Source organism: Heterocephalus glaber, unplaced genomic scaffold (assembly GCF_053883595.1).
Source record: "Heterocephalus glaber isolate CG9 unplaced genomic scaffold, H.glaber_assembly_v1.0 deba00001613, whole genome shotgun sequence".
Lineage (NCBI taxonomy): Eukaryota > Metazoa > Chordata > Mammalia > Rodentia > Bathyergidae > Heterocephalus > Heterocephalus glaber.
This window is the reverse complement of record NW_028258384.1, coordinates 3,252,162-3,268,479: the sequence shown is the minus strand read 5'-3', so window position 1 is coordinate 3,268,479 and position 16,318 is coordinate 3,252,162. Positions and strand designations below refer to the sequence as shown.

Genomic DNA, 16,318 nt, shown 5'->3' with positions numbered 1-16,318 from the left:
AAGTAAGGACTATTAGCAGTAGCTATCTCATAGCTAAGATTATATTATTTTAATATTATTGCAGATAGGTAGGTAAGTTAATTAGATATCTTGTAGGCAGTTAGACAGTGCCAGCCCATGAGGAGCCAACACGGAGAACAGTTGAGGAGCCAACATGGAGGACAATCAAAACAGATTCACTGAAGGCCAGCATTGTAAAAGGAGAGAAACTACCACACCCACATAGAATAAATAGCAATGATTGATATTCTAAATAGGTATCAATCACCTGAGTGGGAGACCAAGATCTTCCAAGAAAGATCCCTGACCCACCCCTTACCACTGAAAATCCCTGCTCATTCCTTGTACGCTTGCTATATGACTTGCTTCCCCATTAGATACCCATTTAATCAATATTACTTAAGCAACTATACTTGTCATAATCTTATTGGTTGTTCATAGTTTTGTCCACCTTGTGATTTCTCATTGGATCAATATTACTGAAGCAACTGTGCTTTAGTCTTACTAGTTGACTACAGTTTTGTCCCACCTTGAATCTGCCTCACCTCATGGCTTTGTCCCATAAAACACCTTTGAGAAGTTGAGTGAGCAGGCAACCCACTTTTCGGTCCCCCTTCTGTCTCTCTTAGACAGAAGGTATCTTTCTCTCAATAAATTTTCCTACTCTTAACCTCTGTTGTTCCTAGAACTTATTCTTCGATTTTACAGAACACAAACTCAGGTTTCAGATATCTAATTTGTTTGGCAGTTACCTCTCTTCCCCTACATCAATATGAAGAGAACAAAAGCACCAGAAAGAGTGCCTGTCACATAGTGCTCCATAAAGCAGTAGCTTTCAATATCATTGTTTGAATCTACCCTAGAATGTAAGTTTCACAGGGAAAGGAATCATCATTATATTTGTCCTCTTATGTAATTGTAATACCCAGCATTGTGACCAGCATGTGGCACATGCTCAAGAAATATCTGTTGAGTGAGTGGATGCATTAATGAATCTATAAAATAATTGTTATTATTAACATCCTTCTTCTCTCTGAATTGTCTACTGTCTGTTAACATAGTGCTTTATTTCCAACAAAAATTCTTTAAATTCTGTCAGAGGCTGATCAGTCTTCTGATCTCCCTAGAATGGAGGGTGGTGAGGGCTAAAGAAAGAAAGACAATAGAGACATAATTTTTAAGTACATGGGGGTCTGGGAGGTCAGTGCCAGAGTGGGCAAAGACAAAAGACACAGCTAGCCATTATTTATTGGGTACACACAATAATTGGAGAGAGTATCAGGTGACTCAGAGGGTGGCAGTAATCTTAATCATCTACTAATGAAGATCTGATGTTGATTAGGACAGTGAGAAGGGCAAAGCATACTTACAATAGTGGGTGGGAGGAAATAGCAGACTAATAATGAATTTGTCCTTCCCCCAGGTGAAACCTCTTTTTTTATTACTACTCAGTTCTCCAAGAACCAGGATGTCTTCAGCTGATGGAAGCATGCCCTTGAACATCACAGCGTCATGGGACCACTGAGGTCTTGACTTGTTCGGAGTTATGTTTCCACATACCATAGCCAGCTGGTGAGCAAGGGGATATTAGGCCTTAGACAGTCCTATGCATAATTTAATTATGAAATGATTTTCCCCCAAATTATGTAGAATGGCTCTCAACAAAGTTCATCATCATCGAACAACCACCATCCCATGACCTTTTTTGAATTCACTTCTCTTTTAAATTTGAGTCCATTGGCAACCACTTGGACCAGCGATGGCTGACCTGAAAAAGTGGGAGGCAGGAGTGGAAGAATGGCAGCATGACCTGACTACTATGTTGCAGAGCCTGAATGCACCTGGGTAAGCTTCAACAAGGCTCAGTGCTCCTAGTTTGTGTTCATTGTTGGCAACTGCCTTTATAACAAGATCACACTTTTATAGCTGTTAATTTTGATCCGCTGAGTTCTTGGGTCTAGGCCTTTGGCTTTGTGCTGAGGTGCCAAAACATTTAACTGTTCTCTCTCAGACAGATCACTTCCTGCTCCTGTTTACTGGAGCTGTGTCTCTGGTAAGCCAGCATACATGCAGTTGCAGCAGAGACTACTGCAGGTGGTAGCGAGCCTGGGGTGACATGCAGGTAGCTAACACTTCCATATGCCCTCTTCACCTCCAAGTAGTATTTAGTGACCCCCAGGGTCTTAAGGTTCCAATTGACCAGTGCTCAAATTGCTCTAGATGTGAATGATATCAAGGTTCTCATTGAGGTGCAGTCACTACAATTGCTAACGCTCAGATCCACAACCCAATAGAAGACAGATGGATTGCTTTGGTGCCTTTCATGGTAATGAAAAGCCAAACTGAAGGTTCTGTCCAGCAGTCAGAAATGCTAGAGTTTCTCAGAAAATACTCAGATCAGTTCCCAGAGATACTCAGACAAGCCTCGGCTCACCTGGATGAGGTCATTAGGTTGAACTTGAGGGTTCTTGATCCCCAGGCCAATAAATTAATCAACAAACAGGGTCCCCAGACTACTGATAGACTAGAGACCTCAGACATGACAAAGGCAGGTCTCCTGGCATTGGTCCTAGGCCACATCCTTCTGAATGCCAACTGGGGAAAACAGGCCTCCATTTGGGACCTGCTGCTAAAGGTTAATGTGTTGGATGTACTTCAGAGGATCAACAACCTCTTTGGGAACACAAGAATCCTCCTCACTATTGACTTTGTGCATATGCAGTTCTTGGCTCCAAGCATGAATCCCCTTGAATTTGAGTTCTTGTGGGGCTATGGAGCCCATAGAGAAATCCCAAAGATGGAAGCACTGAACTTTGTGGTGGAGCCTCATGATGAAGAACCCTAGAGTTGGCCAGAAGAGTTTGGCAAGGATCAGGAAGCTGGCAAAGCCAAAGAAAGAAGCCAAGCTGCTGGCTTGTAGTTCTGATGAGAGGACAATATGAATGATTTGGTCCAGTTGGCCATTGATGTCACTAAAGAGTTACTACTTATACATCAGGATGAGCTATTGGCTCACATTGGTAAAGAATTCAAGGATGTGTTCTCAAATATACTCAGCTGAGCTTCTCTAATTCCTGATCTTTTCTCTGGATTCTCTCTGATTGAGGTAGACACAAGTGAGCCTCTACTTCCTTGTCCAACAAACAGAATCAGAAGAAGAGCAAGTAAAGCTAGAGAGCCTGGGGAGACCCACTCAAAAGTATGTGATGCTAATTCTGGGTTTGAGTTTCCTGATGGCCATCCATGTCAAAGAGGCCAATGTCTGGAATTTGCCTCAGAGATTTAGTATGGTTGTAGGGAGAAAGTGTGCCATCACCTGTAAGCTTATGAAACATTGAAACCTGGAATGCAGACTGCTGTTTTACTCTAATCTAGTTGAATATGAGCTTCTGTGGGGTCTTCAAGGTCACATTGAAACCACCACAATGAAAGCCTTGGATTACACGGCCAGGCTTCACAGAAAGTGATTACAAGACTGGCCAGAGCAATATAAGGAGCCTGTGGAAGGTGAGGAGGTCAGAGCCAAATGTGAGGCAACTGCTATGTTTTTATTTGGCTCAAGGTGAAGTCTGGGAAAGAGTATCACTTCAGTTGAGTGGTATCTGTTAAATGGATCTTGGGGAAATGAGCACTGGGGCCCCAAATCACAAGTTGTGGAGCACTGGAAGTAGGAAGTACATATTATGCTTACTATCTGTGTTCCAGTTCTAATAGTATTTCCTTCCTTTTAATACACCCTTAAATTAATTTCATGATCAGTGTTTATAAAGTGCTTATTTGCCCTCCTTGTTTCAGTATAAAAGTTCAGATAGCTATGTAAAATCCATTGGTAATAAATATGTCTTTGAAATAATCAGTAAAATGTTTAGATGCCAAAGTTAAATTACAACAAAATACAAAAATACACAACAGAAATAAACACAAAACCACCAATCTGTGATTGCCTTCCTTTTGTGTCTACTTTTGTGTTTAAAAGACTGCTATTTGCAGTGCTGTTCCAGAGTGTAGTGAAAGATTCTATAAGAATGTATTAAGTACCTGCACAATCTGAACAAAAGGTTATGTGCTGGAACTATAAGAGTAAAGAAGACCTAGCTCAGCCCCAGAGTTTAAGGGAGAAGAGTGATGGAAATAACCCAGCAATTATATTATGCTATGGCAAGGAATATAACTGGGGGTAAGAAAATCAGGTAGGGTTGTGCTATGGGAATCCACAGGAATAACTCCCAATTTTAAGAGATAGGGGAGACAGTGGAGAATGTAGTGGGGTCCAAGAAGTGGTGGAAAAGGTTCAGGAGTGTGAATAAGGGGATGAGAAGGGGAATGGTCAGGGAAAGTGGTGGGAAGGATGGAGGGCTGGAACAAGATGTGCTTTAATGAGATTTTATTGTGAGACTTGAAATTGGGGAGAGGGAGAGGAAGGAATGTTGGTGAAGGTAGGGGCAATGTGTAAAATCCTTTTGGGAGATTAGAAGTAGACAATGTTAAGTTCAGGAAGGGGGAGGGTGGTAGAGTTAACAAGGACCCACATCCTCAGAGAATGCTCTTATGGCTTTCCTGAAGGCAGCTGGTCTTGGATCTTGTGTCAAATGGAACAATCAACCTGAAGAAACTTTGTACAGGATACTCCACTGGTGCTCTTTATTTCAGCATCCAAGCTGTTAAGATGAGTGTTAGCACTTCGGCTGTCTTCATCCAGATTCCTTTGAAAGCTTCTAACCCAGCTTGCAGTTCTCCCTAAATGTTGCTTAGAAAACCAGAAGGTAATAATTTCTGAGAGGCATACCTGGCACTGGGGTGGGTATCATATGGAAAGTCACCATTAAATGGGGTAGGGAGAGTGCAGATTTATTTCCTAATCCCTTTTATCTACAAGCTTTCTGATGTTTTACATCCTTTGAATTACCAGAGACTACCCTCAGCTGTCGCCTCCTTATAGGAGAGAGTTGGAAGTCATTCCTCATATTTTTTAAGATAAAGAAGATGGTTTATTTTGGGGGAAAGATAGCAAAGAAAGAGGATAGATAGTTACTCTGAGGTGATAGAGGGTATCCTCATGTTTTTCAGCCTCCAGAAGAGAACAACTTCTAGCTAAGGGGGTGGAAAGGGAGAGGAAAGATATGCACTTTTGGCCTCCATGTCTGACCTGCTGTGATACAGAAGCCTAATTAGAGCAGCTTGTGAGTACCACTGTGCAGGGTACTTCACTGTTGCCAGGGGGATACAACCTCCACCACATCTCAATGATCTCCTGCATTCTAAGAACAGGCAAAGGGCAGGATTTTGGGTGATGAGAAAATTAATAACCGGAAAGTCTGAGCTGAAGGAGTTCTGGAAAATAGAATGGGGGTGAAGTTATGAGGTGAGAGAGCATCCAGCTCAAAATCTGGGGTCTTCAAGTGAGTTCTTACCTGCACACTAAACTGCAAAGCTTTCATTTTTCAGTGTCCTTGGACTCTAAATCTATACATACTTGTGGAGTAGGAGAAAGGAAGGAGGCAAGCAAATGAAGGTATCCAGTTTTTCTTGCTCTAATTTTTTGCATTGCTACAGTTTCTTGGTCCTCAAGCACATCAGCTCTTCTGGAGACTCCAGTAGAGAGAAACCTCCCAAGGACAAGGTATAGCACTATCAATGTAAAGCTGCCAATTATTGTAGTACTAAATAAGTATGTGCCAAGTACTGTGTTGGGTTTTTCACATGCTTAGTTCTTATCTTTCCACCAATATTGTCAAGAAGCATTTTAATATTTCCATTTGATACTATAGTAAACTGAGTCTTAACTAACATTTCCAAGGGCACAGAGCCAGTCAATGACAGCTGAGCTTGAAGTCCAAACAGCCCCCCTCCTGACCTGTGCTATGTTCCAACTCAAATTTGCTGACTTTCTGAAGATACAATGCATGGCCAAGGTAGAGCAGCAGGTTGATAACCCTCAGAAGGAGAATGAAAGTGAAGTTGAAATCTCTCCAGGCACTTTTTGATCCATCACTGGAGCCCCATGACAGCTGTGTAAATGTAGAGTATGCATTTCTGTCCTTTCTCCCTACTCTGTCCTTTTTATTCTTCTCTAGTTTGCTGCTCTGTAAACCACCAGCCTTGTCTGCTGGCTTTCATCCAAAGAATAGTCAAACCTCATCATTTCAGGCTTCCAAAAGATTTTAGTGATGTTATTTGAAATGCTGAAATAATAGTTACCTGACAGAATTCCTAACTTGTCTAGAGCTGCTCAGAATGCCTAACAGAAGTAGGAAATAGGCCAGTGTCACAAATGTCATATGCAGTTTTCCAGCAATGACAAGTGTGACTTGTGGGGCACACGTCTATGGTGAAGAAAAGGGTAACAATCTCTCTATGACCACCGCCATTCCTTTGAAGGCCAAAGGATAACCAGGTATTCTCTGTCCTTCAAGCATTAACTTTGTATTAACATTTACTAGGAGAAATAAGTGGGGGTGGGAATGGATTCTGGAAAACACGACATACACGGGGCACAGCATGAATTACTCCACTGTAAATCACTGTTAAGACTCTAGAGCAACAGACCAAATGTCATTTTTCAGTTACATGATTTTATTTGAAAAATGGAAATGGCTGAGTTCAATTACAAGTTCTGTGGGCCATAAATACCCAGTTTTGATGAAGTAGGGCTTGCAGAAGTGATATTGATTACATATGGGCTCTTCATCCTCTATATACAAAGCCAACCATAGTCCACATTGACCTATGATCAAGATCTTTCCAGGGCAGATAACTTTGAGAATATATTCACTTTCAGTAGATGAAACCCAGGTATTTACTCTTCTGGAGATTATGGGTGGTTAGGGAAGCCTTTTCCTGCTCTTTCTCTCCATCACCTTCTGTGTACGCATATATTCTATACACAAATAAACATATGATCCAAGGAATAGCTGAGCTCTACTGGCACAAATGCAATTCCAACTTTAGTAACTACTGGCAATTTCAACTTTAAGAATTACTATCCCTAAATCCTCTTATATTGATGATCTATACCATCCCGCAAATACTTTTCAGGTTCAAAGAAGGACACCATAGTTTCCTTCTCCCTACCTACAAGGAATTTCCCAAAAGTGAGCTTTTTCACTGAAAACAGTTTCTCTTCTCCCATAACAGATAATTAGAAATATTTTAAAATTATTCACAGGCAGTATTTCAGGCTATTTGTAAAGTAGTTTAAAAGGAAAAGGGAACTGCAAGACTATTTTGTTCTAGACACTGTAGTGATAAATCAAGCATCTCATAAGGAGGGGGACAATGTGTTAGAATGATTAGGAACTCTGGATCTATACAGGAATGATTCTGTCACTTACCAGACCTTAGACAGGTTACTCAAAATCCTTTTCCAGACCACTTAAAGCTATTGTGACGAAGTTAATAGAAAAACTCAGGGCCATAGATAAGCTATTTGATGATGTCAGAACTGTAACCAAGGCCAGTTGTATCCTAGTATAGGATGCCAAACTTTTGCTTTTAAGATTACTACTTGTCAACACCTTGGTAGCTGAGTTTGAATGAATATTGGGTTCATAGAATTGCTAGTCTTCACTTTCTTTAGTACATATTTTAGGTAAATATTAACCCCAGTGGCTATGATATAGTGAGATTTAGCTACATTATTAGTGTATTCTTTGCAGACATTCAACCGCAAGACACTTGGAGGAGGGTCATGAATAGTCTCCTTAAGCAGACCTCAGTGTCCTAAAAAAACCCACCTGCTTTACTTACTCTTCATGGATTCCCAGTCAGAAAGGATGACTTCCCTCCTAAGAGTGCAAGGTTAAGAAGAGAGTTTGGAGTTGGAGACTAATGTCTGAGAAGTCTGCTTCAAATTACCCTCTTGAGAGTACTTGGTTTGTCATGAGTTCATCAGGATAGAGTTTCTGTCCTCTGAGTATACACTTCATAAATACAGAAGTCAAAGAGGATAAAGAAAGAGAGGACACAAGAATGACCATGATTTCAAAAGTTGCCTTCTGTTATGAAGCTTTGAACACAGGGTAAAGAAGCTTTCCTACGTGTGTGGACAGCAGGCAACATGCTACCATGTGAAGGCATCAGCCTAGATTGTTCTTATTTTGCAAAACAAAGAGAGCTGTAATCCTGGGTTAAGGTATTCATCTTTGTACCCAGTGAGGGAGACCACCTTGAGGTCCAGTTGTTGGAGCTGGGTGGGAAGAACAGGATCTACACAGCACTGCTCCCCTTTTTCTGGATTGGGTTTAGGGTTGCAAAGCCTAGGAAGAGAAAGGAAGAAGAGGGGGCTTTGGTATGGGTATTAACATCAACCATTTACTTAATGTTTCCTCACATCATAATGGCCACTGACATCCTCATAGTTCCTGACAGGTGAAAACTGCAAAACTTTTGGCACCTAACACCATCCAAAAACCTGCACTGAGAGACTTAACCAAACTCCAGCATGGCTTCTAGCTACTTAAATTCACAGCCTTAGGTTTAACCCCAGACTTCCATTAAAATAACTGCTTAAGTGCAATGCTGTCAAGAAGATTTACTGTTTGTTTTAGCCAATACCTGATGATAGGATGCAGACCTCCCTTTTTAAAAGCATTTACTAAAATGGGCTTACTAAATGTGAATATTATTCTCTTACAACACAGAAATGTTTCTTCTCTCAAGGATCTGAGAACCATTACTTTGAAATGTAATCATCACAAAGGATAGGGCCTCTGCTCCGAGTCTCTTGGAAGAGCAGAATCCTAACTTTGGTAACTTCCAGCTAAAAATACAGCTGGCCTAATCATATTTACACTGATGAACTCCTTATAATTTTCACTTTTCTGACCATACTGTTTCTCACATTTTATTTTCCATATAAAATGCCCAAATCCCCTTTGTGTAAATTGAAATGGAGCTCAGTTTTTTCCTCTACTTTCAGTAGGTACTGAATAAGATAATTTTTTCATTGCGTTAACAATATCTGTATTTATCTTTGACACAGGGAAGAAAGACAGTAGCCAGAACCCCACTAAATAAAGAAAAATGAATCTCCAGGTCTACCAGGAAACAAGCTTATCCCTCAGATGAATAACAGCTCCAATATCTCTTGTCTATGTGGCCTTTATAGACAACCCCACCCACAAGGAGCCAAACCTAGCTCAGCCCAGCCCTCAAGTATTTCCACGTAATGCTGTCCTCCAAGCTAAATGAAAAGAGCCCCCTGGATATTCAAAGATCATCTACCCAGTTCAATTTAATAAAGAAATGCTGAACACATGCTATACATCAAAAAGCTGGTATTTTTTTGTATTAGAGACTTTGCTACAAGGATGAATCAGATGTGATCCCCATCAAATATGTGTCTCAATTTATTATTCAGCTTTGGATCTGTTAAGATAGATGGGCCATCAGTTAAGGGTTTTCTTATTAATTATTTTATTGGTACATTTTAGATATACATAATGATCACATTCATCACAAGGAATTTGTACCTGTACTTGATATATCTTGATACTTCTTTTTTTCCCCATTCTCCTCCCCTCTCATTCCTTCTTCCCCTCCTTATTTACAAAAGCTTTGTTTCAATGTTTCTTTCTTTCCTTTTTTTAAATTTTCCCTTCTTCCTTCCCCTCTCCCCACCATAGTTCCTCTTTCCATTTGAACATTTTCTTCCTATTTCACAATATCTATTATATATTTTGGTCTTTACTCTTTCAGTTTCTTATACAAGAGAAACCATGCGGTATTTAAATGTATGTGCCTGATTTGTTTCACTTAAGATTTACCTAGAAATTTCTCAAGCTTATCCTGCTTTATGGTAGAGTAGTACTCCATTGTATTATAAAATGACATCTTCTTTATCCATGGGTTGACAATCATTTGGACTATTTCCAAGATTTAGCTATTACAAACTGTGCCACTATAAACAGTGGTGTGCATATATCACTGTGGTATGATGCTTTTTTTTTTGGTACCATGAATAGAACTTAGGACCTTGCACTTGCGAGGCAGACAATGGTACCACTGAGCTAAATCCTTGACCCTGAGGCTTTTAATTCTTTCGAGAAGACACCAAGAAGGAGAATACCTGGGTCAAATGGAACCTCTAGTTTTAGTTTTTCAAGGAATATCCACGCTGACTTCCACAGTGGTTGCACCAGTTTACATTCTCACCAACAGTGGAAAATTGTTCCTTTTCCCCCACAAGTCTTCTAGCTTTTTTTTTGGCAGATTTCTTGATAATAGCCTTTCTTTCTAAGGTGAGAGGCAATTTTAGTGTTGTTTTCATTTGCATCTCTCAAGTGACCAGAGATGTTGAACATTTTTTATACATTTATTTACTGTCAGGTAAAAGGGCCGAAGACCAAGACCAGACCAGGCCACAGCAAGCCTTTATTAGGGGAATAGATCTGCTGGGCTGTCTCTGAACAAAGGAGAGACAAAAGCAATATGGTCGGGGCAGGGAGAGTCTTTTATAGAGACTGGGGTGGGGTTTGTAGGCGCTGAGGTGGGGTTGAGTGAGGTAGTGACTAGGGAATGGAGGAGCCCGTGATGTCACTAGGTGGTAGGAGGTGAGCGAGTATTAGGTTACTTTCTAGGCGGGAACAGGGGCATACTGGGAAGAAGGGTTTATTCTTTGGTGGGAACAACCATCTTGGCATGATGTCACACAGGGGAGGGGGCAAGGCACCATAGGAAGAGGGCAGCTACTACACATAATAGCTGCTGAAGTGGTGGGAGACCTATCATTTACCATCTCTACTTCTTCATCTGAGAAGTGAGTATTCATATTTAGATGCCCATTTTTGGATTGAGTCTTTAAATTAGGGGATGATCTGATTCTTCTGAGTTCTTTCTATATTCTAGATGTTAGTTCTTTATCCAAGGAAGAGGTAGCAAAAAATTTTTTTCACACTGTGGCTTGTCCTTCACTCTGTTGTTGGTTTCTTTTGGTGTGCAAAAGGTTTTAATAAGGTGAGATCCTGGTTGTTCATTCTTTGTAATTTTTCCAACATGATTGGGGTTTTATTCATAAAGTTTTTGCCTACACCTATGTCTTAAAGAGTTCTACCTATGCGATCTAACTGGAGATTGTTTTTGTTTTAATACTTAGATCATTGATCCATTTTCAATTTTAGTTTAGTACATGGTGAGAGACATGTATCTAGTTTTGATCTTCAGCATCTGGAAAGCCAGACTTTCCAGAACCATTTACCAAAGAGGTTGTCTTTCTTCCAGCGAAATTATTTGGCCCCTTTGTCAAAGATAAGGTGGCTGTATAGAAATGCTGAATTGCCTGGAACAGAGGTTGGGTAGAACTCTCAAAGACATTGGTGTAGGAAAAGATTTTATGAACGAAACCTCAGTTGCCCGTGAACTAGCATAAACAATCAACAAGTGGGATCTCTTCTTATTCCAAAGCTTCTGCACAGCAAGAAGCAGTGTGAAGAGACAACCCACAATGTGGGAAAAAATCTTCACTTGCTGTTCCTCAGACAAAGGTTTACTATCTTGAATCTATAGAGAACTTAAAAAAATCAGACCTCCCAAATTTAAAGACCCAATCTGAAAATGGGCAACTGAAATGAACAGACATTTCTCAGACAAAGAAGTAGAAATAGCAAATGAACATATGAAAAAGTGTTCAGCATCACTGTTCACTGGAGAGATGCAAATGAAAACAATGCTGAGATTCCACTTCACTCCAGAAAGAATGGCTGCTATCATGAAATCAACCAATAATAAATGCTGGTGGGGCTGTGGGGAAAGAGGAACCCTGCTCCACTGCTAGTGAAAGTGTAGACAGGTGCAACCACTGTGGAAATCAGTATGGAGATACCTCAAAGAACTAGGACTGGAAGTCTCATTTGACTCAGCTATTCCCCTGCTGGGTATCTTCACCAAAGAATTAAAAGAATCGTACCACAGTGATATATGTGCACCCACATTCATAGCAGCACAGTTTGTGATAGCTAAAACTTGGAAGCAACCCAAATGCCCATCAACTGGAGACTGGATAAAGAAACTGTGGTTTTTTAATAAAATGGAGTACTACTCAGCCATAAAAAATGAGAAATTAAAGACATTTATAGCTAAATGGATGCACGTTGAGGCAATACTCTTAAGTGAAATAAACAGGACACACATGTGTAAATACCAATCGTTTCTCTAGTGTGAGAAACTGAAGGTGTAAATAAGGACTAAATGGTATAATAGGTAATGTGAAATGGGAAGAAAAGGGGGAAAGGGGAAGGGGAAGTTGGAGGGGTAGAGGAAAGGAAAGAAGGGAATGAAATTAATATGAGAAAATGAAAAAATGGAAACAAAGTCTTTGTGAACAGTGAGGGATGGGGAGGGGTTGAAGGGAGGGCAGGGGAAGGGGGAAAAATAAGGACCAAGAGAGATTATGTAAAGGTGCAAATTTCCAATGATGAATGTCATTATATTGTACACCTAAATTGTACCAATAAAATAAAACTTTTGAAAAAGGTAAGGTGGCTGAGTGTGTGGAGTTGTTGATGCATCTTCTAATCTGTTCCATTGATCCTCAGGTCTGTTTATTTATTTCCCCAGTACCATGCTGTTTTTATCACAGTAGCTTTGTAGTGTAATTTCAAGTCAGGGATTGTGATGCCTCCTGCCTTACATTTGTTCCCCAGAATTTCTTTTGCTATTTTAGGTCTCTTCTGGCTGCAAATGATTTTTAGGATTATTTTCTCTATTTCTGTTAGGTGTGCTATTGCTATTTTGATCAGGATTGCATTAAATCTGTATAAAAATTTTGAGACTATGGCCATTTTCACTATATTGGTTATTCCTACCCAAAAGCAAGGGATATCTTTGGATATTCTGATATACTCTTCAATCTCCTTTTTCAGAGTACTGTAATTTTTTTTCTTAAGTTCTTTCATTGGTACATTTTAGGTATACAATACATTTACATTTATCATTGGGTGTTTGTACCTGTACATGATATATCTTGGTTCTTATTTTTTCCCCATTACTTCTGTGGCCTTCACCCCCTCCACCCTTCCCTATTTACACAGACATCATTTCTTTTTTTTTTCTTTTATCATAAATTTTCCTTTCCCTTCTTTGCTTTCCCCTTCTCCTCCCACCATCCCTATCTCTTTGGCCCTTTTTTCCTATTTCAAATGATCAATTGTTCATTTTAATCATTTTAATACTTCTTTACACTTTCAGTATCTCACACTAGAGAAACTATTCGGTATTTACACAAGTGTGTACTATTTATTTCACTTAACATTATGGCCTCAATATGCATCCATTTACCTATAAATGATGCTAGTTTCTCATTATGGCTGAGTACTACTCCATTTTATTTAAAAAACCACATCTTCTTTATCCAGTTTCCAGTTGACGGGCACTTGGGCTGCTTCCAAGCTTTAGCTATTACAAACTGTGCTGCTAAAAACATGGGTGCACATATATTGCTGTGGTATGATTCTTTTAATTCTTTTGGGAAGATACCCAGCAGGGGAATAGCTGGGTCAAATGGGACCTCTAGTCCTAGTTCTTTGAGGCATCTCCATGCTGATTTCCACAGTGGTTGCACCAGCCTGCATTCTCATCAGCAATGGAGAAGGGCTCCTTTCTACCCACACCCCACTAACATTTGATATTTGTTGACTTCTTGATAGCAGCCATTCTTTCTGGGGTGAGGTGGAATCTCAGTGTTGTTTTCATCTGCATCTCTCGAATAACCAGTGATGTTGAACATTTTTTCATATATTTATTTGCTGCTTTTATTTCTTTGTCTGAGAAATGTCTGTTCATTTCAGATGCCCATTTTTAATTGGGTCTTTGAATTTGGGGGTCTGATTTTTTTTCAGTTCTTTATATATTCTAGATGGAAGGCCTTTGTCTGAGGTACAGCTGCTAAAATTTTTTTTCCCGCATTGCAGGTTGTCTGTTAGCTCTGTTGGTGGTTTCTTTGGCAGTGCAGAAGCTTTTTAATAAGGAGAGATCCCAGTTGTTGATTCTTTGTGCTAGTTCCCCTGCTACTGAGGTTTTATTCATAAAGTTTTTTCCTATTCCAATGTCTTCAACAGTTCTATCTAACTTATATTCCAGCAGGTTTAGTGCTTCTGTTTTAATGTTTAGATCTTTAATCCACTTTGATCTTAGTTTAGTGCATGGTGATAGGTATGGGTCTAGTTTTAATCTTTGGCAGGTTGAAATCCAATTTTTCCAACACCATTTATTAAATAGGCTATCTTTCCTCCAATGAAGGTTATTGGCTCCTTTGTCAAAGATGAGGTGGCTGAGTATGTCTGGAATTGTTGCTGCATCTTCTACTCTATTCCACTGATCCTCAAATCTGTTCTTTTGCCAGTACCATGCTGTTTTTATCACAGTAGCTTTGTAGTATAGTTTCAAGTGGGGGCTTGTGATACCCCTGCCATGTCTCTGTTGCCTAGAATTGCTTTTGCTTTTCTAGGTCTCTTCTGGTTGCAAATGAAATTTTGGAGTATTTTCTCTAGTTCTGTGTAGTATATTGTCAGAATTTCAATTGGCATTGCATTGAATCTATACAGTAGTTTTGGAAGTTTGACCATTTTCACTATACTGGTTCTTCCTACCCAGGAACAAGGGATGTCTTTCCATTTTCTTATATCCTCTTTGATCTCTTTTTTCAGAGTGAGTAGTTTTCAGTGTAGAGGTCTTTTGTTTCCTTTGTTAGATTGATTCCTAGCTATTTCATTTTTTTGGATGCTATTGTAAAAGGAATTGTTTCCCTAATTTCTCTCTCAGTGAGTCTGTTATTTGTGTACAAGAAGGCTATTGTTTTTTGAGTGTTGACCTTACATCCTGCTACTCTACTGAATCTGTCAATTAAGTCTTGAAGTCTTTTGGCGCAGTTTCTTGGGTCTTCTATATAAAGTATCATATCATCAGTCAATGACAGTTTAACTTCTTCCTTTCCTATCTTTATTCCTTTTATTTCTGTCTCTTTTCTAATTGCTGTGGCTAATGTTTCCAGAACTATATTGAATAGGAATGGTGACAGTGGGCATCTTTGCCTTGTTCCTGATTTTAGCGTGAAAGTTTTCAGTTTTTGACCATTTTGTATGATGTTGGCTGTTGATTTTTCTTTTCTTTTCTTTTTTTTGGTACCAGGGATCGAACTCAGGTCCTTGCACTTGCGAGCAGGTGCCAAAACCACTGAGCTAAATTCCCGGCCCAGCTGTTGATTTCTCATAAATAGCCTTAATCAGGTTGAGATAAAGACCTTCTATTCCAATTTTCTGAAGGGTTTTTTTTTATCATGAATGGGTTTGAGATTTTGTCCAATGCCTTTTCCTCATATATTGAGATGATCATATGGTTTTTGTCCTTGACTCTGTTAATATAGTGTATTATGTTTATTGATTTAGGAATGTTGAACCATCCTTGCATCCCTGGGATAAATCCAACTTGGTCAGGGTGTATGATCTTCTTGATTGCACTCTATATTCTGTTTGCCAGTACCTTGTTGAGTATTTTTGCATCTATGTTCATTAGGGAGATTGGTCTGTAGTTCTCTTTTTTGCTTGGATCATTCCCTGGTTTTGGAATGAAAGTAACACTTGCTTCCAGGAATGAATTTGGAAGCCTTGCTTCCCTCTCAATTTCCTTGATGAGTTTAAAGAGTAATGGAAATAGTTCTGTAAATGTCTTGTAGAATTCAGCAGTGAAGTCATCAAGACCTGAACTTTTCTTTTTTGGTGAGCTTTTTATTACATTGTCTACTTCACTCATTGTTATTGGGGTGTTTAGAATTTCTTTATCTTCATCATTTAACTTTGGCAATTCATATGTACCTAGGATTCTGTCCATTTCTTGGGTGTTTTTCATTTTATTAGAGTACAGGTTCTCAAAGTAGGTATTCATGATCCTTTGGATTTCTGTTGGGTCTGTTGTGGCTTCACCTTTTTCATTCTTATTTGCATGGATTTGAGCCTTTTCTTTCCTTTTTTTGATATGTTTGGCTAAAGGTATATTAATTTTATTTATTCTTTCGAAAAACCAACTCTTAATTGTTGGGGGCAATGCTACATAATTCTAGGGAAAAATCATTTGATTAGGTGTAGTTCTTCCACCTACAGGCCAGCTATGTCATTCCAAGGCATAATTTCATTTTGTCCTTGGGTCACAACTGATACCTTAGTGACCCTGTGATGCTGTAATGCTGCAGAACAAGACCACGCCTGTGGAAGACACCCTGGGAGCAACCAAATCTTCATCTGCATAGTTCCTCATTGTTCCACCCCCCCCCCAGTCTTTTGTTACACCTTGTTTATCCCAATGTGAAGTACTGAAATCTACATTTTCATTT

At 39.5% G+C, this 16,318-nt stretch overlaps 1 protein-coding gene across 1 annotated transcript; it reads left to right on the top strand.

Moving 5' to 3' along the window:
• The first annotated feature begins 1,759 nt into the window (after positions 1 to 1,759).
• Positions 1,760 to 3,913, top strand: Magee2 (MAGE family member E2). Its single transcript, XM_021246510.2, is given in 4 exon segments — positions 1,760 to 1,845; positions 2,204 to 2,277; positions 2,280 to 3,120; positions 3,122 to 3,913. Coding segments are annotated over 4 exon segments (1,446 nt in total). The 3' UTR covers positions 3,567 to 3,913.
• The last annotated feature ends 12,405 nt before the right edge of the window (positions 3,914 to 16,318 follow it).